The 26,127-nt window shown below is 40.5% G+C and overlaps 3 protein-coding genes across 8 annotated transcripts in view; 2 read left to right on the top strand and 1 right to left on the bottom strand.

Moving 5' to 3' along the window:
• TTC39C (tetratricopeptide repeat domain 39C) overlaps nt 1-8,311 on the top strand; it is a 37,844-nt gene extending 29,533 nt beyond the window's left edge. The window contains exons 11-14 of the mRNA XM_005517211.3: nt 2,127-2,224; nt 3,130-3,234; nt 4,936-4,974; nt 5,603-8,311. Coding sequence (XP_005517268.2) covers nt 2,127-2,224; nt 3,130-3,234; nt 4,936-4,974; nt 5,603-5,692 — 332 coding nt within the window. The 3' untranslated portion in view covers nt 5,693-8,311. The remainder of the gene's footprint in view (nt 1-2,126; nt 2,225-3,129; nt 3,235-4,935; nt 4,975-5,602) is intronic.
• Nucleotides 8,312-12,188: 3,877 nt separating this feature from the next.
• Nucleotides 12,189-15,578, top strand: CABYR (calcium binding tyrosine phosphorylation regulated). The gene is given in 5 exon segments (XM_088067909.1): nt 12,189-12,209; nt 12,775-12,934; nt 12,937-13,006; nt 14,076-14,326; nt 14,329-15,578. Coding segments are annotated over 5 exon segments (771 nt in total). The 3' UTR covers nt 14,598-15,578.
• A 121-nt stretch (nt 15,579-15,699) lies between these two features.
• The window catches only part of OSBPL1A (oxysterol binding protein like 1A), a 76,342-nt gene continuing 65,914 nt past the window's right edge, over nt 15,700-26,127 (bottom strand). For all 6 annotated transcript variants that reach the window (XM_088051462.1, XM_005517210.3, XM_014256290.2 and 3 more), the window contains 4 exons: nt 23,169-23,285; nt 22,294-22,417; nt 20,513-20,603; nt 15,700-16,873 (listed from right to left, as the gene is read on the bottom strand). In XM_088051462.1, the coding sequence (XP_087907588.1) occupies nt 16,771-16,873; nt 20,513-20,603; nt 22,294-22,417; nt 23,169-23,285 (435 nt within the window). In that variant the 3' untranslated portion in view covers nt 15,700-16,770. The remainder of the gene's footprint in view (nt 16,874-20,512; nt 20,604-22,293; nt 22,418-23,168; nt 23,286-26,127) is intronic.

Here is a 26,127-nt window from a genome sequence, read left to right as displayed (position 1 = left end):
GGAGTACCTCTCCTATGAAGATAGACTGAGACAGTTTGGGATGTTCAGCCTGGAGAAGCCTTCAGGAAGTCCTTAGAGAACCTTTCAGTACTTAAAGGGGACCTGCGAGAGAGCTGGGAAGGGACTTTTTACGGGGGCAGAGAGTGACAGGAACAGGGGTAATGACTATAAATGGAAAGAAGGCAGATTTAGATTAGATATTAAGAAATTATTGTGAGGGTGGTGAGGCACTGGAGCAGGTTGCCCAGAGAAGCTGTGGCTGTCCCATCCTTGTAAGTGTTCCAGGACAGGCTGGACGAGGCTCTGAGCAACCTGGTCTGGTGAAAGGTGTCCCTGCCTATGGCAGGGGGCTGGAACTAGATGGTCTTTAAGGTCCCTTTCAACCCAAACCATTCTAAAATCCTCTGATTATTACTTGCACATTTAGAAAATAAAACAAAAAATGTCTGCCATGGGATGCTTTTTTTTTTTGTTGTTGTTGTTGTGAAATTTTGGGGATTGTACAGAATTTTCATGTTAAGCTAGAAAACTCGAGTACTGAATGCAAGAGTCAGGACTAGTAGCGGTGTTAGTTCCAGTTTTAATTTGAGTTAACTTGTCCATTTAAATTACATTATGGCAGTGGGTTATATTCAGATCCCTAGTTTTCTAGTCACAGAGGTAATGGTAGGCTTTAAAATCAGATTTACTTACATCAAAATAAATTAGAATTTTTTTGGGCTATCATTTACCTTCAGAGCAGTCAGTTTTAGAGGGTGTAAGGAGTTTGTATTATCTCCTACACGCTCAGAGGCAGAATAGGTCTCGCTCGTGTAAGCTTCCAGTCAGTGGTTCACATTTTAATGTGAAATAGCAGTATAGGTTCAAATTCAGAGATACACGGCTTTTAAGTTTGACACTGACAAATATGTCTGCATCAGCCATTCCTGATTTGAAAGTTTTCTGTGCAGTGTTACCTCTGCACCTTATGTGTATTTCAAAAACATGAGTAACAGGAGTGGGGTTTTTTTCCCACATTTGTTTCCTCTTGTCATGAACAATTGGATTGTAATTTGTTGGGGTGGAGTTCCAGGCTTTTCCACAGGGCTAAAACTTGACTTAAAGGAATTAATTTGTATCCACTTGCATCTGTGTAAGTAAAATGCCACGTAACTTGAGACTAATCCGTGCGAGAGCTGACAGTGCAAATACTTCATGAAGCCATCTTACAGTTATCCATAGGTGGCTTCTTTGTGCTGTGGATTATCTGTGTTGTGAATGCAGAGTTGGCTAAGCTCTGGCAGGGTTTATGCTGTGAGGCAAAATGTTTAAGGAGCTACACTGCTCCAGACACAGCAGTTAGGGGATAAAAAGCCCTGTACTCTCTCCTTTCTAGAGGTGCTGGTGTGGGCAAGTGCAAATGTCTCCTCATGGAACTCGCCTTGATTTAGCCGAGCTGGCACTAACAAGCTTGATCAAAATAGAGTCTGGTTGGTTTGGAAAGAATTGTTTAGAAAGATTCAGTTTTTCCTGGAAACAGCACTACTCATCTGATGCACAGTGTGTCCCCAGATTGTGGACCAGTTAAGGTCTGGCAAATTAACCTTATCCTCCCATCATCACTGAGAATTGTGATGCCAAAACACCCTAGTCTGGGGGTTCTTAAGTCCAGTACATATTTGTGTGCGTCTGTCACTTGGCTTCAGTTCACAAAAAATCAGGTTTGTCTGAATTGCTTGCCCTGTGTTCCTTCTAACTTGGACTGTGTGTTTTTCTTTCAATATGTGGGACAAAACAGTGTCCTGTAACACCAGAAGGAAATTATTGTTCCTTAGTTTTACCTTGTAGTGGATATTTCAGAGACCAGTAGAGATGAGTTCTTCTCTTGTGAGAGTAAGACACCAACTGTCTTTGACTTCATTCATTCGTGTTAGGAATTGCTCTCATGAGTGATGGATTTCATGATGATGTTCATACAGGATGGGTTGTATTTAAAAGAAAACAACTTACTTGGCTTTCTCTTAATGTTACTAGCGTCTCCTTTTTCTGATACAATTTAAATATCAGACTAAAATACAATGTAAATCACAGTTCTTGTCTAAGAAAGTATTTCAATTCATTTGGTTTACTGGAATCTTTTCTCTAAGCTTGTCATGATGTGGATGATCCATCAGCTGCTGGTTTGAGGAATTTGCTTCTTGGTGCCATACACAAATGTTTAGGAAATTCTGAAGATGCTGTTCAGGTAAGTAGTTAACTGGTAATTTCCACCATTATTCCTACTTTATAAACTATTATTTTAGAAACAGTGAATACTTTTGAGTAAGAGTGTTAAGAAAGTTACTAGTTTTTCAGTGCCATTGATCATTCTGGTTTGTGAATTCTAACAGAGTTTCTTTTAAAATCTTCTGATTTAACATGTCTTCATTATATTCTGTGCTGTGAAAGTAATTGGCTTTGTTGAATGAACATGGCAGTTAAAGTAGTAACAAGAGTTAAGGGGAAGCTGGGAAGAATAAGAGAAAAGTTCTTGCTCTGCTAGTTGTACTTTGTCCACCAAAGAAAGTTTTTGGGTTTTTTTTTCAATATCTTGGAGATTGACCTTTTGAAAGCACAGGTTTGCTACATCTTCTCTGGACATATCAGAGAGAGGGGTTTGGTTATTAGCACATACCAAAGAATAATTTTGTCACCACTCCATGTTTTCATCTGTAGATACAACTCTCCTTTTTCCTCCCCAGAATAGAATGCTGTTCATATAAGCAACAAGATACTGACTTTAAACCCTTCCCCCTGCCCCATTTCTCTCAAACATACCTAAAATAATTTGGGTACTTCATCTTTGATGTCACAGTTTCTTGTTAGAGCTAGTATCTTTTTTCAGAAGGAAGTTGGAAAACTCTTGAATCAGTCACTTTAATACTTGGTAAAAATCCAAACTAATAATTTTTCTTTGGTACAGTAGTGTTGGTGAAAACATCTAGGAAGCTATACCACTGTAAATTTTTAATGCATTCTCATTTTAGATTTGGCTAATTTCTGCAGCTTAAAGTTGAATGGTGCTTCTGCATTGTTTGGAAGTAACAACCAGTCAATTTTAATGTACCTCTACAGTCTTTGGTTTCTTTTTTTCCCCTTTCATTTTCACAGTACTTTCAGCGAGCTGCTAAAGATGAACTCTGCCGTCAAAGCAACTTGTATGTCCAGCCATATGCTTGCTATGAACTTGGCTGTATCCTGTTAGACAATCCAGAGGTAATAGCATGACCTATTTTTAAACTTAGAAAAGTAGTGGAAGGAGTCAACATACCACTGTGCAATGAGTGAAACAAAGCTTGTAGGTGACTGTGCATATTAAGTTTTAAAAATTTGTTTTATACCTACCACAAAGAAGCTTACGACTTTGTGGGGGAAGGGGGTTCAATCCAAGAAATGGAATGTGTTTTAGGTCACAAAGTTTTTTAATATTGAGAGTGTTCCTGCTGATGGTGGCAACAAAGGCCTGACCAGAATGCCCTTGGTAGACAGGGATTTCTTGTCCACAGGGAGTATTTAGTGTGGTAGATGCCTATGGTCCTTTTCTTATCTATTTAATATCCTGTTGAATGCCATTCAAAGTTCACCTGTACTTATCCTCTCCAAAATAGAATTTGATGCCTTCCTAAAATAGCAAGTGGGTTTCTCCCAGTCATTTAAATTCCATTAAAGCTGTTTGTGTGGGCATTTTGACTTCCACTCTGAGAAGTGAAGGTTTTGTTTTCCAGGATGAGGAAGATGATCATTCACCTGGCTTTCAGATTGCCCAAATGGCTTGGCTGATGGTACAATTAATTGTTCAGGTCTTTGCACGTACCCTACCTCAGAGAACCTTAAACCAGAGCAACTTGTGCAGCACTCTTGGTGCTGTTTCCCTCCTCAAATGTGTAACTCCAGTCCTTGGAGTTATGCCACCTTGTGTCATTAATCAGATGGCAAGTTAGAGAGGAAGTGCTTACAGGGTAGTCACTTGAACCCCCCCACTTCACTGTATGTAGTGTATGAAGTAGTTGGGCTGATAGTATCTCATATTCTTAAGATTCTGTTTTCAGTTGGTTTTGGTGTTGTCAGGTTTAGTTAGCTGAGCTGAACCTTCCCCTTAAAGGTGGAAGGAGAGGAAAATCTTTCATTAAAAACAATTATCATGGCAAAGGATAGAACTAGAAAATGCTTTTAAACTAATTTTCTTTTTGAAAACCATCCTGTCCTTTGACTTAGAGTTGGGCTTTGAAGCCTGGAAAGAAGGTCCGAGTTCCATAATGTTCCTGCTGCCTTTCTTTCCACATTTATGTTTAAATTTGATCATGTCTAGTGTCACTAAAAAAAAACCAAAAAAAACCAAAACAAAATGTGGTGGGTAGTGAAGGTATGTTAAGATTTGAAGAATGTGAGAGCAGTCCTTCTGTCCTTCCTTTAGCTGAATGTGCCTCATGTAGGGTGTTTGAGGCTGATCAAGCCTCAGCTGAAGGAGCTGTGGTAGCATTTAGCATATGAAGGATGTGGAGGAAACTCCCTCTTGTGGCACTCAGAAAATGAGAAAGTAAATGATGCTTGACTTCAATAAAGTGGGATGGGGTAGGGGAAAGCGAGAGCTAGAACTAGAGATGAGTGGATCCTGTTTATACAAAGTTTTATTTAATAGCTGGGGTGTTGTGGTAGAGCTCCATAATGGTTAAGAAAGAGAAGGGAATAGGATTTTATAATTTATGTAATTTCTCCTTTTTTAAAAGACTAGAAATACATTACAGTGCTTCTTTGTGCCTCTTTAGTATTTCCAGTTTCCTAATTTGAGAGGGTTTTGTCTGCTCAGTACCTTTTTCAAAGGTAGAGATGCTGCTTCGGTCTCACCATCTCATTTACTTAAAGTATTTTCTGTAACATTTGTGATGTGTTTCCAATGCAATGTTTGTCTTTTTGTAGACTGTGCCAAGAGGCAAAACCTTACTCCTCCAAGCCAAGGTAAAAACTAAGGCATTTTCTAATTTAACTGTCAGAGATGAAAGGGCAGATTGTGTTTTCAGGGGTTTGGGGCAGAGGGAATGGGTGTTAAGTGGTGGTGTCCCTCACCTGTAATCTACAACTCCTGTCACATAGATGTGCATTAATGTGCATGATACACATTTATGTGTGCTCCATAGATAAGTGCTGCTAGGTCAGCCATCACATAGAGCCCGTATCACTGACAGCAGTTAGAACCTGCAGTGTTAGAACCTTGATAAGTTTTTCAACCAATATTTGGCTTCAGAAGTTTTGGAAATGACAATTCTCCATTCCTTGTCTGTTCCAACTGGTTCCTGCTTTGGGCCTGTTGGGATTTTCTGGAGCTTGTGGATTAGTAGAACCTTTCAGAACTTTATGGACTCCAGTCTGCTCTCTTTACCAACTAGGAATTTTTGCAATAATTCCTTTGCTGTGGGTAGTGTGAGGATATTACAACATGCAATTGCCAGTTCACCTCTTTTCTTTGGACTCTTTTGTAACATTATTTTTTAAGCATTAATAGCAAAAATATCTTCATATCCTGAAGTGAAGGAGGTTAATAGGTATATGTTTGAGGTTTTTTACCTTGTTTTTTTTTTCCCTTCAGGAGGAATTTGCTAGCTATGACTTTGAGAACAGATTGCACGTCCGCATACACGCAGCCTTAGCCTCTCTAAGGGAAGTGGTTCCACAGTGACTGACAGGAAGGCTTGCCATCCTTTCCCACAGTTCCTGCACTTTAGGATGAAGCAGAAGAAAGAGCTGTTGGGAAGTCCAGCTTTTCTTCTGAAAACCACTTGTGCCAGAGACACTTTCCTAGTATGGTCAGAGTTGGTATAGCTGAGTAAAAACATTACAATTTTAACTAAAGGTACATCAACCAGGAAGAAGGTTAAGTGACCTTGTGTTTTTAACTCTTCATTTTTTTATTTTGTTTAAACCAATCTGAACACAATTACTTGTAACTCCGTGGGTGAGCCTAAACAAGCACATGATTTGCTTCAACAACATTGGCAAGGTTGATTTTTACTTTTTAAAACAGCTACATCTAAAATTTGCCAGGAGAAGCACTTTTGATTTGGTCAGAATAATGCAATATAAGTAATTGGTTTAAATGTTGAAGCTGGAAATAGAATACTCCTTTTTCTCCAAGTGTCAGCCAGTACACAGGAGGAGGAGGAGAAGGAAAACTGTTCAGCCACAAAAAGCACATCTTACTAAATTTTAGTGGCTTATGCCAGTTACCTCATGATGGCTAATGGTGAATTTTAAACCTCTCACCCCCTTTTATCCTTTATTCCTTCCCTCCCTCCCCAGCTCATATTTGTGATATGAGTGATGTCAATATTTAGGTTCTTTGCTTCTGGTACATTCCAGACAAATACTTTGACATGCAGCTACTGCTTGGGCAGTTCTTATTTTGGCTCTTATATTCTGAATATTATGTTAAGATTTTACATGTTTTTCATTCAAACTACTGGATCCTTACAGTAGTGACTTTTAAAGATATTTTAAAAACCCACAACCAAGCAAAATGCCAAGCCACAAATCTGCTTTGGTAGTTACATCAATATTACAATATCTTCAGTCTCTGTATAAGTATTTCAAGCCTGTGAAGTTATTGAAATACCTCAGAGAGCCTAAAACTTTTGTGATGAACATATAATTTTTAATACTTGGCCATCAATGTGCTTATCTGTAGCTTTTTTTTTTTTACTTCTGTCTGTAATTTGTAGTATTCCCTTATATTTTATATTCAGCTAATATTATATTCTAGGAAGGTAAATATTTTTTTAAAGAAGCTTATGAATGGAAATCTGACCATAACGTTAGTTGAATTACATTACTTTGCAAAGCTAAGAAAACTGGATATCCTTGGAAATAGTTATCCAAAAGCCTTATCTTTACTTTGGTCAGGTTGCCTTAAACAGTTCCTTAGCTTAAGCTTTTTTTTTTTGTTTCTTTTTAGCTTTTTGTAGAGCATGCTGCCAAAGTTCTAGACTTTGCCCACACCTAACCTTCATTGATTTGCTTTTGAGGTTACATCTAAAGCAAGACTGATATGGAGGAGAGAAGTAATGTCCTGTTTGGTAGGCCAAATGAAATGGTTGAGACACTTCCATTTCTCTCTAGAAAGATACAGTTCTGCTATGAAAGGCATTCCTAGAGCAGTTTAACACTTCTGTTGCAGTTCCTGAAGGAGAGGAGGAACTCTTTAAAAAGCATTTTATTTTTCTATAGTCTAGGAGTGTTACAGGTACTACACTGCATTTTTTTTATTTGACTTTGACAATAATAGAGTCATAAATGAGTGTTCAACCTTATTTGGTCAATCCAAATAAGTATTGACTAGAAAATGATATATTATATATGTATATAGTGACTGCTTAGAGTTCAAATAATTATTTTAAAAATGGGCTTTAATGTACTTTAAATCTTACTTTGTCCTATCTGACTTTTAATGTTTTGTAATCAGACAGTCTGTTCTGGGTAAATAGCTGGGAATGGTGCAGCTACTGGCAAAATTCTTTTTAAATACACTCCTTAAATATGATGTGAGACTTGGCTGTTCAGGACACAAAGCACCTGCATGCGATTTGTGTTGGGATATTTATAGTCTGCATCCTTGGAGGTAGCTAGAAAACTGTAGTAAATTTACTAAAAGGCCTGTTCTTACCAGGCCAGGAGTGGGTATAGAAAGACACTATATGTTCATGTAACAGTTCAATAACTCTGTGCAGCTTTCCTGTGGGCTTAGCAAATCACCACAACTGTATGTTTCTGTATTAATTTCCCCCCCGCCCTCGTAGGAGACCCTCCTACACTGTATATGGCAAAATTATTTTTTATATTAGATTGTGCCTGTGATGAGAAAAAAAAACAATGGTCTTTTGTGTAAACTAGTAAGTTTTTATACTTTGGAACTCGGAGGCATGGTCTAATAGCAATAATGGAATATGCATCTTGCTAATTAATATATTAAGGCCATCTTTACTGGGACAGGTATTTTTTGTTGATGTTGATGCAGTTTTTATCTCAGTACGACTCATTTCAAATAAATAACTAGAATTTTTAGATGTCACAAGGTGGCATATTTATTGTGATGTACTGTAAATGTTGTTAATTTACAGAACTTGCACTTTTATATTTCTGAGTAAAATTAAAAGAAATGTGGACATGAATTTTGTTCCTTTGCTTCTGGAGTTTGACTTCTAAGTGGTGGCCTCCTGAACAAGATGATACCAACTTCTGGGAAAATTTGTGGGATGTTAAGTGACTATAACAAAGTTTTCCAGTCAGCAATTGCCTCCAGCCTTTTTTCTTCCAGTATAATTACAGCTTCCTGGATTAGCAAGCGAGTTACATGTCACATTGTGCTCAACCATAAAGTCAATGGAGCTGTAAGGTATGTTTTTAAAGTATCAAATTCACTTGTTCTTCATTGAAGAAAAGGAACTACATACAGTTTTATTTATTGCATTCTTGCACCTTTGAAAAGTGTTTCTAATTTACTCTAAAGCAAGCACTTCAATTTATTCTCTGACTTAGAATGCTTGTTTCATATTCTAGTTATGCTTTATTCCTAAATAAAATTCCCCAAGTGCTGTATAGAATTGCTTTTCAGTTTGCAACAATGTGAATGTCTTTCCATTGATTGTACTTGTGTTTAAGAACTGCTCTGTACCTGCTGAAGTGTGAACAGAAGTGGGTGTTAGGTTGGCGTAGGGCTGATCAAACCTTGCGGTGGGGTGAAAGCAGAATAGCCTGTACAGCACTCAGCTTCCCTTTCCAGCAGTCATTATGAAACACCAAAAGTGGTAGGAAGCACTTTCATTAGATGTTATGCAATCCCAAACAAATATTGTTAAAGGTAATCTTAAGTAAATTTATGCTTATCTTTTTATTTTAAGGCAATTGGGCAGCCAGTGGCATCTGTCAGAAGCTTTGCAGGCAGCCTAGAGCACAAAGGAAAGGTGAAATTTAGAAGAGACTTGTTCAAGTCAAAAATGTGTGCCATTGTTAGGAGATGGTGAAAAGGATTCCTGATCACTTGGCCTCTTTCCAGCACCCCATTTCCTACTACACAGAAATTCAACTTGAGGCAGCCCTTCCAGAATTAAATACTGAATTATTTCTATTTTTGATCACTTTTTTTTATGTGTTTGGACCCCACAGCTGGACCCACCACAGATTACCAGGGTAGGTGTGGTTAGTTGCATGTTTCTTCCCTGCTTCTGCTCAGAACCTCTTTGCAAATTGCCTCAAGATATTCACCATCTACTGAACCTCCTGTGTTTTGACCACCAGTGAGAGTCAGCCATGGGGAGTTCATGTGCAGTAGTCTTACTGTTAGCCCTAATTTTTCCATTGCTGGTTTTTCCAAAATGCTGCTTGTATTTTGATGTGACCTGTTCCATGATGGTGTTCCAGTCCAGTAATCTGTTAAGCTCAGTGGGACTGGCTGTTGTTCAGTGTTCTTCAGGCATTTCTGGCAATCTGTGCTTACCTAGAGGAGATGCCCAGGTGGGCAGGGGGGAAGGGTTTAAAAGAAAAAAAATTACTGGTTTGAGTTGAGGATTTGAGAAAGAAGGGAGAAAGAGATTGTCAGAATTTGATAAGCAAAATAATTTTTGTAATAAAGACCTCTCAGACTTTCACTAAAAGCAATGTTTACTGTATTGAAAAAAGATAGTTGTACTATGGGACATAGACTTCTTCTCAGTAAATGAATGGCCTGATCCCTTTTCTGGTAGGAAAATAAGGCATATCTGGGACCTTGCTTTGCTGAACTTCTGCCCAGGCAGATTTCAACATTTCCTGGAAGCTGTTACCTTTGCAAAGGGGCAAAAGGTGGCAGGACAAGGCAATGACCTGAGTTGGGCAGGCTGCTTGTGGGCTGATAGGCCCTTCCCTATGGGGCCAAAGGGTGATTGATGTTTGTTAAGTACAGTACCTGGTATGTTGCTCTTGATGGCTTCCAAAACCAGCATTGTGTTCCAGCACAGTGAATTAGTTTCCAGACGTATTTTTTCCTATAGCTGCTCTTTAGTTTCAGACACACACAATTTTGTTAGGTCCTGCAGCCTTTTCAGATATTTACGGAGGTTTATGCTTCAGTTCTGTCACCTCTGGTAATATATTTTTCTGTGGTTTATGACATCTGTACTTAAGCTTCTTTAAAGCTTTTGCTGTGCAGAGCTTTGCAGATGTGGAGTTCTTAAAGTTTTCCAGAGAAGCAAATGTGCATATTCTCCTCTGCTCTATGTTCATTGAGGATGGTTTCAAAATAATCATGGCTACCTTTGCAGTCAGGTATGTGCAATGCCTTTATCAAGGCATTATATGCTTGATATTGCTTCTGTATGCTCTCAGTACAGAAATCTAGACTTTGGATTACTCTCCCTATTCCAAAATGATGTGTTTTCTACTTCTCATATATGTATATTCTTGAAATACTCTTTCTATAGGAAGCTCTTCCTAATTTCACAAGTCATAACATACAAATATTTAATGTTTTAAATATTGTTGTATGTGTTGTCACTCTCCAGGACTGAAGAGATAATGTGAGAAGTTTTCTTGAGAAATTATTAAGCATTCAAGAAGCATTTTATGGTGAGTGTACCATTAGCATACTTTCCTGTAAATAAACTTGAAAGTCATTCAAGATTAGCAGAGAGTTCTGCTGCAAGCATGTTACTTTTAAAAAGAAGCTATTGTAGATTTTTTAAATGCTTTAGCACCCAAGTGTTTTAAATCTTCAGTACTGCTGGAGTTCCCATCAGGTTTGTGTGGAGATGCAGACATCCAAGAATGCAAGAGCAGGTAGGTAGGTAGATGATGGTTTTCTAACTGTAATGAAGGCTGATCTGCAGCAATGTTGGTAGTTAAAGTTTTATCCCTCAGCAGACTCCTGATCATGCTTTGCCCCTGTGATCTTTCTGTCTTCATGATCCTCCAAAACACAGTGGTAACCTTGAAAATACAGCACTACACAGTGACCTTTTTTGTGCTTGTTGTATTGGAACAGATGATGATGTGTGTACCTACTAATAACATGTGCTGGGAAGCAAATGTAACCTTCCCCGATCACCTGGGCAGGTGAGGTTTGTTTCAGGGTTTGCCCTTGCAATCATAAGATTCCACAGTACAAACAAAGCCTTTATGAAGGAATAACCTCCTTCCTCTTGGGGTGTGGCTGAAGAGGTTACAGTCTCCAGCTGTGTCCTCTGAGTCCCTGCCAGAGGCCACCAAAGAACACTGCTTCTCAGGTGCTGTATTTTGCAGTTTGTTGGTTCAAATCCCTTGGATTTTGTATGTCACCTGTCTTAAAAGGCCAGGCTGTAAAAGCAGGGGATGGTCTGTGCACCCATCCCTTCACTGCAGCTGGCAGAGGGGTAGGATGTGGCCACAGCCTTTCTGCTTTCCATAAGTTGCAGCATTACGTTGTGTGATGACATTATAGCCCGAGGCTGAGGGAAGAATTGCTCTCATCCTGTGCTGGGAAGAAACATCTGGCTTGGCTGCTAGTGAGGAAAATGGGTTTTGGCAAAGGCACTTACTTAGAAGGGTTCTGTGTGTGCTGGCCATTAGGCAAGCCAGCACCACAAAGCACAAGCAGGTTTCATGGTACTGTGGGGAGGGGGAAAAGGCAGTGGTTCATGGGAACGTGTGAATGCTGGGGGCAGATGCAAGATCTTGCACTGGGCCTTGGCTGAAGGACCCATTGTTCAAGCCTGCCCAGGTCCCTTTGGATGGCATTTCTTCCCTCTGGTAAATCAACTGCACCACACTCAGCTTGGTGTTATGGGTGAACTTGCTGAGGGTGCAGTTGATCCTGCTGTCACTGAAGAGACAGTAACAAGTCTGCTACAGACTTGTTACCAAAACTTTTGGTTCCAGTACAGACCCTTGAGGGTCCACTTACTGCTGGTTTGTTTCCACCCATCTAGCCACTTCCTTGTCCATCAAACCCATATATCTTGCAATTTAGCTGCCAGAAATGTTGGGAGGGACTGTTAAAGGTCTTCCAGAAGTCCAGGTAGATGACATCTGTAGCTCATCCCTTGTCCACTAATGTAGTCACTCCATCATCTAAGGCCACTAGATCAGTCTGGTATTATTTGCCCTGGGAGAAGCTGCAGCTCGTGTTGGCTGTCTTTAACCACCTCTCTACCTTCCATATAATCTGTACCATGATCTTACCAGGCACAGAGGTAAGGCTGAGTGGTTAGTAGCTCCTACAGTCCTCATCACCTTTTTTTAAAAACAGATGTGATAGTCCATTTTCTCCAGTCACTGGGGACTTTGCCTGAGTGCCGTGACTTTTCAACTGTGATGAGAGAGTGGCTGCATAATTCAGAAGTTGTCATCTGAATGCCTGTGCTAGGGACACATCCCTGTCCAACCCTCCAGGAGGCACCTGGGCAGTGACACTCACTGCACCTGCACTAGGAACAAGGTTTCCTCTGGAGTCTCCCACCCACAGTGCCAGTATAGGATTTGGGACTCATGCACCAGGAGGGAGCTAACTGGATTGCACAGCTACAAGGCAGCTGTTCCTTTCTGTGGGATTGCCCAGTACTGACAGGTTATAAATGGGTCTGACTTGGCTTGGGCTGGCAGGCAGAATAATGTTTTTTCAGAAAGGATTTAGCTCTGTAATGCTTCAAATAATTTCTCTCATACTTTCTGATGTCATTCAGAAAGCAGCTCAGTGCTGAGCTCTCGTGATGCATTGAAAGACTTGGCTTCTCTTCTACTACTGTGCTGGTTTTACAGAGAATCATTGCCTTTCACCTCCACCATCCTAACAATCCATTACAAGTTGTACCTTTCTGCAGTGAAACCAAGGTTACCTCAACCAGTGAGGTTATATCATTGTGTTGGGGCGATGAGCTGATTATGGATGCAGAGGTTCTATCTTTTATGGAGCGGTCTCCAAAGTAATTCCTTTTGTAGACTGAACAAATTTTCTGTTAAAGGTGAAGCAGCCATTAAATGCAGGCCTCAAGTACTACCTTAGGCCCATCTGATGATTATTTAATTGCCATCCTGAGAGAACAAAATCTGCAGCACAAGTGGAATCAAATTTGGCAGGTTTGTCTTGTCTGGTAAGAAAGTTTGGGCACTCATGTCATCTTTCCTTTTCCAGCTTCCAGCTCTACAGCTTACTGGTAAACAAATGGAAGATCACCTCTTGTCAGTGCAATGCAGGGTTAGAGATGACTTCTAAGAAACCACTGAACCAACACTGTCTGTCTGGCCCCAATGCTTGTGTTAGATTTCACTGCCATTTGGTCCAAGAAGTGTGCCTCTGGCCAGTACTCCTGAGGGCAATCAAGAGATTGGTATAAGTAATGGGAATGTGCCCATTGATGCCAAATGATCTTGCCGAAAAACTATTTTCTGAAGCAGGTGTTAGGGACCTAAGATGTAAGCCATATTCCCTGTGACTAAGGTGAGCTGGACTAGTTGGAGCCCTAGTTTTGATTCTACTTGCCTAAAAGATCATTTAATCCATCAGTGATCTATGTTTTTCCAGTTAGAAAAAAAATGGTGGTGGTTGCCTGTGGTTGCTGGAGTTGATAAGTTTCTGCAGCTGGGCTAAGTGGGCCAAGCACTGGTCATCTTTCCACAAAGAGCAAGAAAGCTTTTGTCCATCTTTCTAGGTGAGGCCTTCAGCAGCATCTCCTCTCTGTGATGGCATGGGCCTGGCTCAGCCCTTGCTGCAGGAGAAATCTTCCAGTGTGGAGCTGTCCTGCCCCCAGTCTCCCTGGAACAGCAGAGCCTTTTGTAAAGGAGAGTTGATCTTAGGTAGATTAATAGATTAACAGTGGCTTTTTGTAAAAAACCCCAAACTTTCAGGGAAGTTTGTCAAAGTTCAGTTTCAGAAATACCAGAAACAAGAGCCTCTGCTCTGACAATGAACATTTTATTTTTTCATTTTTATTTTATTTTCTAAGTTGCAGGTGTTTGTCACTCACATACCAAACTGTGTTTGCTGTCCCAGATTCCTTCTATATCATGCTTGCTTTTCCTAGGCCTAGGTGTGTTTGTTTAAGACAAAGATTTACAATATGACTGGAACTTGCTGCTCCTGATTCCAACAATTGTTTCTGTCTTTTTAGCCTCAGGTGCCTGGGACATCCACCGCACTCTAATGTGTGGACCTTCTGTTGTCTAACTGAGTTGAGACAAAAATTAGCACAAAGCCTTTTTCCTGCTGGAGGTGGGGATCTTTATTCCTGGGCAGTGCTTAGCTTTTTCAGGGGAAAAGACCAATGACATGGTCAGCTGTCATAAATATTTGCTCCAAATTATGTGATGCAAGAAAAATGAAGTGAGGAAATTATCCGCTTTTTGTTCTAGTGAGTTCTGATGTTCAGAACACACAGGACTGGAAACCTTTTTCTACCCATGCCATCTTTGGATAGCCAGATGCTGGTGCAAGGAGGAGATCCACTACCTTCCCTGATGAGAAATCAGCAATCCCTGATTCTAATTCTGAAGCTGCAAGTGCAGCTAAGCCATGCACAGCCAATGTTTTCCCAGCTGCTAACCCTCTGGCTGATGGGATGTCTGCAAAGACCAGCTGGCAGTAGCACACAATAATAAGTGCTCCTGCAGAAAGTTACAGTACTGCAAGGACAGACTACCAGTACTTCAGCCCCCATGCCCAGAGCAGGGGGTACTGAAGTAGTAAGCTTTCTTCCCACATAGGAACATGATACTGTTTGGATTTTACTACTAGAAACTTAATTTAACCTTTTTCAAAATAAAATAATGTTTGAGACGATTAGTTAAACTAGTTGTCCTATATAACATATCCACACTGCTTTCCTCTGCTTGTTACTCTTTGTAAGTCCTGCTCTGATTTTAGTCTGAAAAAACCACATTTTTAATCTCACATTAATACACATATTCTTGCCTGTAGCCTTTTAGCATTTGTGTAATGTGTAAGATTCAGAATGAGGCAAAATACCCTCCCCTTGGAGTGCATTTAGGGAGCACCTAAGATAGTTCTTCCACACTTATCTACTGAGTTCATGTTACTTTTTAAGCAGGTGGAGAAGAGAGGCTGTTTGCACATCAGGAGGAGGTCAGGATGGATGGAGTCTACATTGCGATAAATAAATGTTAAGCAAATGCTAAAAAAAAAAAAGCCAGCTACAAATTAGAACTGCATTCCCATGTTGAACATCCCCAGTGTTAGCTTTGTGTGAACTGTGCCCACTGCTACATCTCCTGGAGCTGTTCCAATGAGGAGCTGGAAGCTGCACAACAGACAAGACAGATTTCAAGAAGCTCTGGCCAGAGTAGAACCTTCCTATAGATAGAACAGGCATTAAACTCCTGCATCTACAGGTCACTGTGAGAGCTGGCCCCTCACAAGAAAGGCTGCCAAGGAAAAGCTTTCCCTTAGCTATGTAAATACGTCTCAGCATCGGGACCTGAGTAATGCGAGTAGTGCCTAGAATAAAAATAGAAGACATCTCATTGCCTTATTAACAGTTCCAGTAGTCCACTCGAAGCTCTCGGTTCCTCAGCCCTTCCAAGCTCCTAGAAGGAGACTTCCTTGCTTAGGAAGAAGAGAGGTCCCTGGAGCACAGGGAAACATAGCACCTGTCCTCACTGCAGCAGGTTTTGGATGAGGCTTGCTCAGAAGGGGTCAGCACTGTTGAACACCACTCACTTTAGACTAGATGCAAGAAGTTTTGAAGCCTTTATTTAGTAGCAATTAAATTATTCAATTAACACTAACCTCCAGACAGCAGTTAAAATATTGTACAAAGAGCAGCTTGCCCTCTAGAAGCTCTGTACACAGTTCAGTATAAACAGGCTAAGATTGAATGCACCCCACTGAAAAGGGGTAAAGCAGTTGTGCACAGGAGGCCTCACTGAGGTGCTGTACTACCTTTGAAATGCACAAGACTTCCTCTCAGGGAGTTTGCACAGTACAGACACAGTCCTGTCCCCCTGTCCCCCTGCCATGTTTCACTAGGTCATTCTTGGACCGATTCAGTTCTCGCAGTGGTGCTGGGCACCGGAACTTCTAGTGCATGAAACAGATTCTTTTACAACCTGTTACTAGTGTGCAGTTCAAATCAAATCTGTAGATATTTAAATGGCTCTTAATTCCTTAAACCATAAGGTTGGTAGCAAAACAGGAGAGCAAAATTCAAAACACACTGCACAAAACATTGAATAAATAACCTCTGAGTAATGTTACCAGCCTAAACAACTGCATTACTTCTCCAGAGATGGGAACACTTCTGGAATCTCCTGAGCAGAGAATTACTTAAAGGGAATTACTTTAGTAAAAGAAAAGTCACTTTATGAAAAATTACATCTTTACAGAAGTGACATCCTTTTCTTCATTTAAGAATAGAATATTGCAATTACTTTGTGTGCTTTTTAAACATTCCCATGTCACAATAAATAAAATCATTTTTACTTGTGCCAATGTTATCTACAAAATAAAGTATTCATAGAACAGCTGAAGGTGTTCTAGTCCTCATACACCACAACCTAATATAGGTGTACTCAGAGCAGCTTGAAACCACAGCGACTTTGTCCATGTGGGACCACCATCAGCCAGAAAAGTTATTCCCCTACCTTTAAAACTGTAGCTCGTGTACCACCAGATTTACTGCAGAGACGCTTAATATTCTGTTTGATAACATGTCAGTATTTTCAGGAGATAAGTTAGAACAAGGGAAAACATTAAAATGGATTAAGACTTAATTGTGTCAGTCAGAGGCTCCTTACTGCATTTTAATAAATATCGGGCAAGTTAAAGTAGTTTCTGTCCCAGTAGTTGCCAGAGTAAAGCCAGTCCTGTGTGCCAGTGTGAGGATTGGGGCCTTGGTGGAACCATCTGTAAAGAAACACACAGCATGTTAGTAAAGCTGTTAAGACTCAATTGTACAAGTTCAGAACTGCTTTGCTGCATCTTCAGCAGTTTACTGCACAAAACAATTATTGCAGGAGTCCTGTTGGTTTTAAATTCTTAAGTGAGTTTAAAGTCATCTTCAGTGACTACATTTCCCCATTTGCTACACCGCTTAAACATCTCTGAGATGGAATTACTGACACCAGTGTTTTGCCATTTGAAGCTACCAAGATTATTGCATAAAAAAGGACAGATACAGCTTTATTTCAAAGCAGTTGTGAACAACCATTCTGGCATGCACAAGCAGTTTTTGCAAGACATGGAAACACCACAAGCACTGCAGTCCTGAAAACAAGTATTATTTCCCTCGATCTAGATTACCCCTTGTTTTTTTAAAGCCTTGTTTTGCAATGCACTTCATCATAGAACTTTAGAGTGACCTGGGTTGGAAAGCACCTTAAAAACCATCAACCTTCTTTCACCTTTCTTTTCTGGTTAACATATGTATAGGAGCTATTTGTGTTATTCTTTGCATGCTTTGCCAAGTTCCAGCTTCGCCTTGGCTTTCCTTACGCCATCCCTATATAACTAATCTCTCTATTCTTCACAGGTCTTTTTTCCACTGCCTGTGCATTTGCTTCCTCCCCTTTGGTTTGACCAGCAGGTTACTCATAGCAAGTGTGCCATCTATCCTGGGTGTGGATGAAACATCACCCACAGACTGTGGGAAGAGTTCTGGATCATTACAAGTTAACTATGTTGTGTTAGACTGTTGGCAGCAGGAGACTCAATCTGAATGCCCAGAAAGCTGATTCCATCTGCATGGAGTTACTTGCAAGCTTTTACTAAGCTGGTTATTAATAGAAACACTGAAGTTGAGCACCTGCTTTCTTCCCTTTCTTTTCTCTTCCTGCCTAATCTGGAGGCACCATATAGCACACAGTGAATGCCACTTTCTGTTTGGCCCAGTTACTCAATCTTGTGCCTCAACAGTGCACAGTACCAGACCGCAAAAGCATTTTAACTTCCTTCTGTATTTTGCCAAGCCACATTTATGGCATGAGCCAGCTTGGTAGAAACTGTTTCTGTGGTTAATGTGCTCTAGCTTCGTTTCACCTCCTCACTGATTGCAGAAGCCAGTTGTTTCTGTGACTCACTGTAGTGACCACACTCACTTAAGTAAATCATCTGCAAGACAGCCTGTTTAATTCTGCTCTTCCTTTCACCAGCACCATAACATTTCAGATGAGAAAAAGAACATTTGAACCAAATATGACTTCATCTCTTTAAAAGGCAAAAGCCTAAAGGCCACCAGTACTGCAGGGTTATGTTACAAAGGAGGGCAGCTAACAGGCAAGTCTTGCTTGGCTCAAAGGACTTGAGAGAGCTGTGCTGGAAGAAATGCCTTGTGTTGCCTTCCCGGAGGAACTGAACAGGTGAACACTCCAGTGGTACTCCTGCTGCCCTGCTTAAGTTAACTGAAGTCAACAGAAGTCATTCACTCCTAGTACTGTACACACCTCACTCCTGCTTCTCCCACAGGAGGAGCTATTCCCAAATAAGAGGTGCATGAATTGCCTTAGGTGTCCATTGCACTGGTGACAGTAGCTCATTCCAGAGCTAAAGCCAAATATTTGTTGTGAGACAGGGCTACAGTGACCTCACTGCTCAGATTAAGAAATTCTACCACCCCACAGCTCACTAGTGTGTCCTCAACACTTGTACAGGTCAGGAGAGAGTGCCCCTCCCCCAGTGTCCACCTACTCCAATAGGAAAGGGAAAGCAATGGGAAGAACTATGTCTGAGAGACGTGTGTAAAACCTAAACCAGTCAGTGGTGTGGGAAATACAAAACAGCCTTCATCAAAATCAACACTGCTGTATTTCAGAACAGAATTAAATATTTTTACTCAAGCCTTAAGATTACTGGTCAGCATCTAAAATATTAAATGTTCAACATTAATCATCTCAAGAAACACCAAGACTCCACTTCTAAAGTGGATTCAGAATAATAAAATTATATATATTAAAAAAAAAAATCACTGGGCACTTTGGAGAATTATCTTAGGAAGGAGGAAATCTACTAGACAAAGCAAGAAACCTGTTTTTCTGTGTCAAGGAAATGACAGTAGTTTAGATCTGAGTTCATAAAGCACTGCAGAATAAGACCTACAGATGACCTGGGAACAGGTCAGTTCATCTTCACAACATGCACTTTTCCCCCCATAGCGCAACTCTCCCTAAACTTAACATTCATCCTGTATATGCAGCCACACCTGGCATTCTTACTAAAGAAATCAGACACCAGGAATTTTCTGCCAAAGCTTTACCCTGGAAAGCAAAGAGTTCTTAAAGGATATCTCAGGCTCATGCTGAACAGGTCTACACAATCTGCACAACAGCGGTTGCAGAACCTTGTGAATGGAATCTGTGCTAATTATATAACCCAAAAACCACAGCTCCATGGGAATTCCCCAATTTCCAGCCTCAGGTGGTTTGAGCTATATTTAAGCTACCTCAGGCACCTGGAAAATACTATGTAACTATCCCAGACTTGAAAACAGGTGGTGAGAGCTAGAACCACTCTGAATTCAGGAAAGGAAGCAAGAGGTGCAAGGCTGTCCAGCACTTAGAAGCTTTACAAAGATGTTATTCTCCATCAGTCTCTATGCAAACAAACCCAAACAATCCAGGAGAGCAGACACAGGAAAAAGACAAAGGCAGACATGTCCAAACCTGGGATTTTGGGATGATGGGTGACTTCATTTAAAAAAAAACAAAAAACAAAACAAAAAAATGTGATTTATAGTTACAAACATGTTGAAGATATTTAATCCAGAGTGTCTGACTGTATTAATAATAGAGAAGAACCTTGCTTACCTAAAGCTTAGCCCTGCTGTTGTCTTCCTGAGAAGATAATGCAAACTTACTACTATGCTTTTAAATAGACTTTGTCTGGTTAAACTAGATTCATCCGGTCAGGTTTTCTGTTTCTTCGTAGCTCGTGTGTAAGAGCTCACATCTGACTCCTCATTGTTTAAAGAAAACCCCAACAAAAATCCCCAGAACATACTGGCAGGTCTGTAGTATGTTAACTTTTCACTTAGCTCCTCCTTTGTAGTTAGGGGCTTGCTCCAAAAGAAGGCAGGGTCTTGGATAACTGTGTGATAAACTTTGAGAACATGGCATTGTCAGCCACTGGGCTGTGAAGTCATGGGCAAGCTCACAAGGGGGGAGCATTTCCTCCTTTGGCCAAGCATGCAAATTTTAGGCAAGTATAAATTAACCAGCAACAACAGTCCTTACAAGTAGCCATCAGAGGTAACATCTTTGTCATGTCAGAACCAAGAAGAGCTCAGAGAAGACAACAGTTTTTATTTGCATACGGGTGTGCAAGCAGCGAGGGAAAGAGCCGAGAGCAAGCCTAGCAGTTCCCCCTGGAAGCACTACATCCTGCTGGGACCAAGTCTGCGAACACAACAGCGGCACTGCCAGACCTGATGCTGTCTGTCTGCTCTTCATGCTGACACAACATTCACTGCATGTCACCAGTGGAGACTGTCACTTAACCTGAACGTTCAAAGTCTTTACATAACTACACACATACAGAGGCAAGGGCACCAACCTCGTCTTCCAGTCTTCCTCTGACTTCGAACGATTTTTGCGGGCGGTCCTCTGTTTTTCTTCTAGCCTCTTCTTTTCTTCACTAGCCAGATCTTGAAGGAATAAAATTACACAAAAATACAGAAGATGTTAAAGCATAATATGTAAGGCAGGGACATTACTTCATCTGACCCAGAAAATAAATAAGGGCAGTAGTAGAAAATGTCCATTTAGAAAGCCTGCTACAGAACACTGAAGGTTACTGGTTTAGTCTAAGAGCAAAGCCAGGCTAGCTGTGGCACAGGATCAGCCAGTGGCATCCTAGTCTTTAAGACTGCTAAATATATATTTATCCATGGCCTGAGGACCCTGGAAATGTGTCCACATGACAGCAAATGTGAGTCAGGGGAGGTGGCATACAGTAGGGAAACTGAAGATATGTTCAATTCATTTCAGAAGTCTGGCCACCTGCTTCTTGTTGAGTTTTGAGTTAAGTTGCTACTGATGTTTAGTTCCTCATCACCAGAGTTTGGAATGCTTATTTCCAAATCACAAAGAATTGTCTCTCTGCAGCATGCCTTCATTTTTTTGGTAATGCACTAATGCAGCATCCCAAACACGCAGAACAGTTGCTTCTCTTTGTCAGGAAGCATGATCAGAAGGTCTGAGGAGTAAGTCAGACTCAGAAGCAGATTAGACGAAAGTCAGTCACTTTCCTGAATCCTCAAAAAGCATTTCATACACATCTTAAGTCTTCCAAGAATGATTCTCTTAACTATTTCTTTCAATTAGCCTTTCCCTGTCAGCTTCTAACCCACTGTGTATTACTAGCTGCTATACAAACTTCACGCCACTAGTGTGTCATAAAGGAATATGGTCTGTTGCTAACAGCATAGCTATTTGCACTTCAAATTTAAATAGAAAAATTACAGGGGATGCTCTGAACCAAATACATCCATCATCCTGGCCACAAATCAGCTGTACAGGCAAGGATAGAGTGGTTGTAGGAATTCACTGATCTACTTTTTTAAAAGCCTCAAAGAAATGGTTATTAGCTTCTGAGAAAAAAGAAACAAAACCACACAGGTGCACTGTGTTACACCATGACACTGGTTTGTATTGCTAGATCTCAGACTACTTATCACCAGTCTCACAGTTGTCGCCCTGAAACAGAATCAGGGTTTCATGACTTACCCCAACCAGTTAGCAAGCCACAGAAAACAAGAGCCCCATGCTCTCAGTCTACAAAGCTGGCCATCCAGCTTTCATATTCTAAAAGCACACTACTCCTTTTCACTGGAAGTCTCATCATGTATTTCTAATTCACTATTCTAGGGCAGCACAAGTGTTCAACTCCCAGTGAAGTATAATTTTGCGTCAAGTGTATTTTTTGGCATTGCAGCTTCACTTACATAGTTTTGACTGCGTTTCTCAGCACTGGCACAACAAAACAACACTTCCTCTGCATCAGGCTGATGGAAACAGACAAACTGAAAAGTGCATGAGTATTTCCTTAAGGCTGTGCAGATACTGTTTATCAACACTGCTCTGGTCACCAGTTGGAACCACAGCAGCAGATATAGGCGACTATGAAGAAAATTAGCTCCATCCCAACCCTGGTACAGGTGGGTGACACCAGAAGCTCAACACAGCCTGCAGAAGGTTGTGTTAAAGAGTTACTGCCTGGCATCATGGAGGAGTGCATGGGGAGCTACTTCCTCTAGCTGTTCATCTAACAATTTTTTTTCCAGTCCCTCAGTTTTAAGAAAAAATAAAGTTGCCTTTGTCCATAACTGAAGTTACCTATTTCTCCATTTTCCATAGCTCTGATATCTGGTCGTAGCCGGCAGTCAGTTTTGGGAATGACACTCTCCATTTCTTTGTCCAACTCATTCAAAGCCATAGCAAAGCTTGTAAAATTATACATCTGAAATTCAGAGACAAAGATGACACCTCTACCTACTGTCATAATACAAAAGAAAACTGCTGTCTAAAAACAAACATCCAAGTGCTTTTGTATTACTTAATCACTCAATACAGGATTGCTCAAGATACCAGCAAAACTGCACTCTCAGGCAGTGTAGTATCCTTGCTGTTTCTGTTTGTGGCCAGTATCCAATTACTCAGTGCACTATTTCTCACTTACTTCGTTTTCCAGTCCTACTGGTATTTTTTCTATCTCTACAGAGAGATTTCCCCCTTGATTAATGCAGTGGGGTCATCTTTTCTGTACCAATTCTTTGTCTTCTCAATTGGACATAATACCCTTGTATTCTGCCTAGTGGTTCTCCAGCTTTGCAACCTTCACATAGCAACTTTTGCCATGCAGGTCTGTCCTTGGAAATGCCTAGCCTCTAATAAAGCCCTTCAGTGTGATTTCTTACAAGGCTGGTGCCTCAGTGGGGGAAGCAGGGTGGAGAGATGAGATGGGGAAAGGCCCCATGCCACTGTCTACATGAAGCATCCCATTTTCCAGAGCAACTCCACTAATCCTAGACTGATCCCTGTGGCAGTTATCCTTCCAACCCCACATTAGAAAGTTACAGTTGTGGTGGGGAGGCTTGTTGCAATAAACAGGCAAATCCAGACTTGCTAATGACAAAGACAGCAAATGGATGTGTAAACCACACGGAGTAACAGGATAGCACACACTTTCAATAAGGAGAAGCATAGCTGACCTGTGCTGAATTTGGAGGTCTTGGAGTTATCTTCCATAGCAAAACACTTCCAGGAATAACATACACACTCTCAGAGTCTGGCAATGGCATCTCATCTGATTCCTCGGTATTGCCCACCTAAAGGCAGCACACAAAGAAAAGAGCAGTTCTTTGAAGTCACAAACCATTTACACCCCATCATTCCAATACTGGAACTCACAGAAAATTATTTATTTTTATTTATTTTATTTAACTATTTTTCTTATCAATGACTGAGGCATTAACATAGCACACATACTCCCAATTCCCTCCCAGTGGAACACTAACCAACAGATTCTTGCATCAACATCTTTGTAGATGTAAGCTGGATGTTCAAGCTCTAAGAAATGCCAGTTTTTCCACTTCAGAGATGTCCTGTTTCCTCAAGTACAAGCATTTTCATGCCTGATACTTAACTTCACTACTGCTTCATTAAAGGTGAAGAATAGAAGTCACATTCCTCATCCTTCCACAAGAAAGAAATGCCAGCACGTAAAGCTGCCCAGTTTGTGCACAACAAAAAGCCCTTTCTACTGTTCTGTGCCCAGAGGAACCTGCCTTTGCATTAACCACTGCACTAATGAAATGGCAAAGTGCAAATGTGAAATGAATATCCTAAATTAGCTACAGCTTATGGAAAGCGTATGACGGGCAAGCTGAGGCAGCTATAGCCCCCCACAGGACTGTGAAATGCTTTTCCCAGAAAGTAAAATCTCCACAGAGGGTTACTGGGGCAGGACAGTAACTGGTGATCACAGTGTAGGTATGACCTGAACTAGTTCTAAACCATTTCCTGTTTTACACACAGCTTTAAAGCAGCTGGGCTCTGATGCTGCTGACATTAATTCCAACACAGAAGAGGATGTTGGAAGATCAAACTAAAGCCATGCTGGACAATGAGTAAGGCTCTCCCAAGAAAACCTGGTGTCACAATCACAGCTAAAAACAGCAGCACGTTTCAGAGATCACCGGAGATTAAAACCAAACTTAAAGGCAACTAATGCTTTAAATACTTTGGCTACAGGCCAGCAGCTTCAATCCTGCTGCTAATGAGCTTTGCTCTCCCAAGGTTGCATCAGATAATACTGAAAACATCCAGTACCCAACGTGCACTCAGCTGTCTCCTGAGATGATTCACTTTTTACGCTTCCAAGAAAATCAGAAGTAGTAGTGAGGATTCTGCTTCACTGAGGAGCCCTTCACTGTGTTTTTTATAATGAACCATCAGCAGAACAATGTGCAGACCAGGTTCAGCCCCTCAGCTCTTACAAAGATAAACAGGGCTTTTACTTTACTACATCTGAACTGTGCTGGCAACCTGTCATTTTATTCTTCAAATGATCCTGATCAATCCTTTAGAAACTGTGAATTTGAAGAACACATCAGAAAGTTATCCTTTTATCAAAACAAAGACAATGCAATATCAGACTGTTGAACCCCAAGCCTTTTATAGAAAGGCTACAATACACAATGCAATTTCTGTCTTGTTAGATACAAAATCTTAAAACAGCATAAGAATTACAGAGAAATAGGTAAAATGTGGATTCTCATATACTCTTGTCATAATGATCCATATATTATGCTCAGTGCTATTCAACTGTTCAGTATATTGCTGAGAGGATAGTTAACACACTTGCCAAAGCAAGACCGCTGTAAATGAGGTGTCTATAAATGAGGCACATGCTTTGTCTTGATTAAAAGAAGACTCCAGTTCATTCAGAGCAGAATCACCCTGGTCTAACTGTGGGTCTACTATAACCCTTCTGATGTTAGTAAAATATCAACTTTGCATGCATGAAGGCTTATTTAGTGCCCTGAAAAATTATTTTTCCGTAAGTTTTATTTCCATAAAAATGAAAGGGATTTGGGGGAAAATATGGAATAAGTTTCAAAAGGACTCTCATCCGAGCAGGTTCCCTCAAGGGAGGGAGAAATATTTATTGATTAGGAGCAATGCAGCACAATGTAATATCTGGAAAACAAGTACATAAAGCTGAAAATTCTAATTAGAAGTTTAAAAATCTGTGTACTTTTGTGCCTGAATGAATCTGTCACTACCACGAAGGGAGAAACCACATCCAGACATTATATGTGAGACTTGGCTCACCTAAATTCTCCAAAACCACAGAAAATAGCGGCAGTACATATTCAACACAGACTGCCTGGTTCATACCTCACATTACAAAGCCTTCAGTTTTCTATGTAAGAGAAAGAGTTCTGTTAATTAAGTAGGAAAAGCATTTTCCTAGACTCAGAGCAACACTGCAGCTTGAGCTTTATGCAACAGGGTGCTGCATTTCAAAGTGAAAAGCAATCATCATCTTGAGCATTGTTGGAGAATGCAGAGAGCTGAACAAAGACACAGGGTGTGTTTTTATTTGTTCCTTTCTCCCTAGAGTTCTCCAGGTCAGACTCCCAGAGAAGCAGTAATCCCCAGTGCTTTACCACTCTCCTGATGACAAGCACTGGAGAGCAAGCTCAGATACAGCAACAATCTAAACCTGCACAGGCACAACTGCTTTCAGAGCTCTCCAAGCAACTTACTTTCTCATAAGTTTCTTCAAAAACTATCAACACCCAAACAAAAAAAACCAAAACTGCCTGCAGTCACCAAAGGGAAACAACCCCTGTTTTAAACTACTATCCAAGTGACAGTTCTTCACCAAACTGTATGCTGTTACCATAACCATTCATCCTAAACAAAAAGCTTACTGCTGCCAGAAGTTTGAAAGAATTATGAGTGAGGTTTTTTTCACAAGAGAAAAAAAAATCACTTGTGACGAAAAATAAAAAAATGCCAGCACTTTTACAGTTGTGAAAAATGAATAGAAAGCAATAAAAAATTCCTTGTAAAAGCTGGAAAATGTGATTTTCTATCAAGTTAAGATACTAATCTGTCCTGCTTCTAAGAATCAAAATCCTCACACTAGAATATGTTATA

The sequence above is a fragment of the Pseudopodoces humilis genome, chromosome 1 (assembly GCF_049639895.1).
Source record: "Pseudopodoces humilis isolate 2021_Gansu_Grassland_sample_001 chromosome 1, ASM4963989v1, whole genome shotgun sequence".
In the NCBI taxonomy this organism is placed as follows: Eukaryota; Metazoa; Chordata; class Aves; order Passeriformes; family Paridae; genus Pseudopodoces; species Pseudopodoces humilis.
The sequence above is the reverse complement of the archived record's forward strand: the minus strand, read 5'-3'. Positions and strand labels throughout refer to the sequence as shown.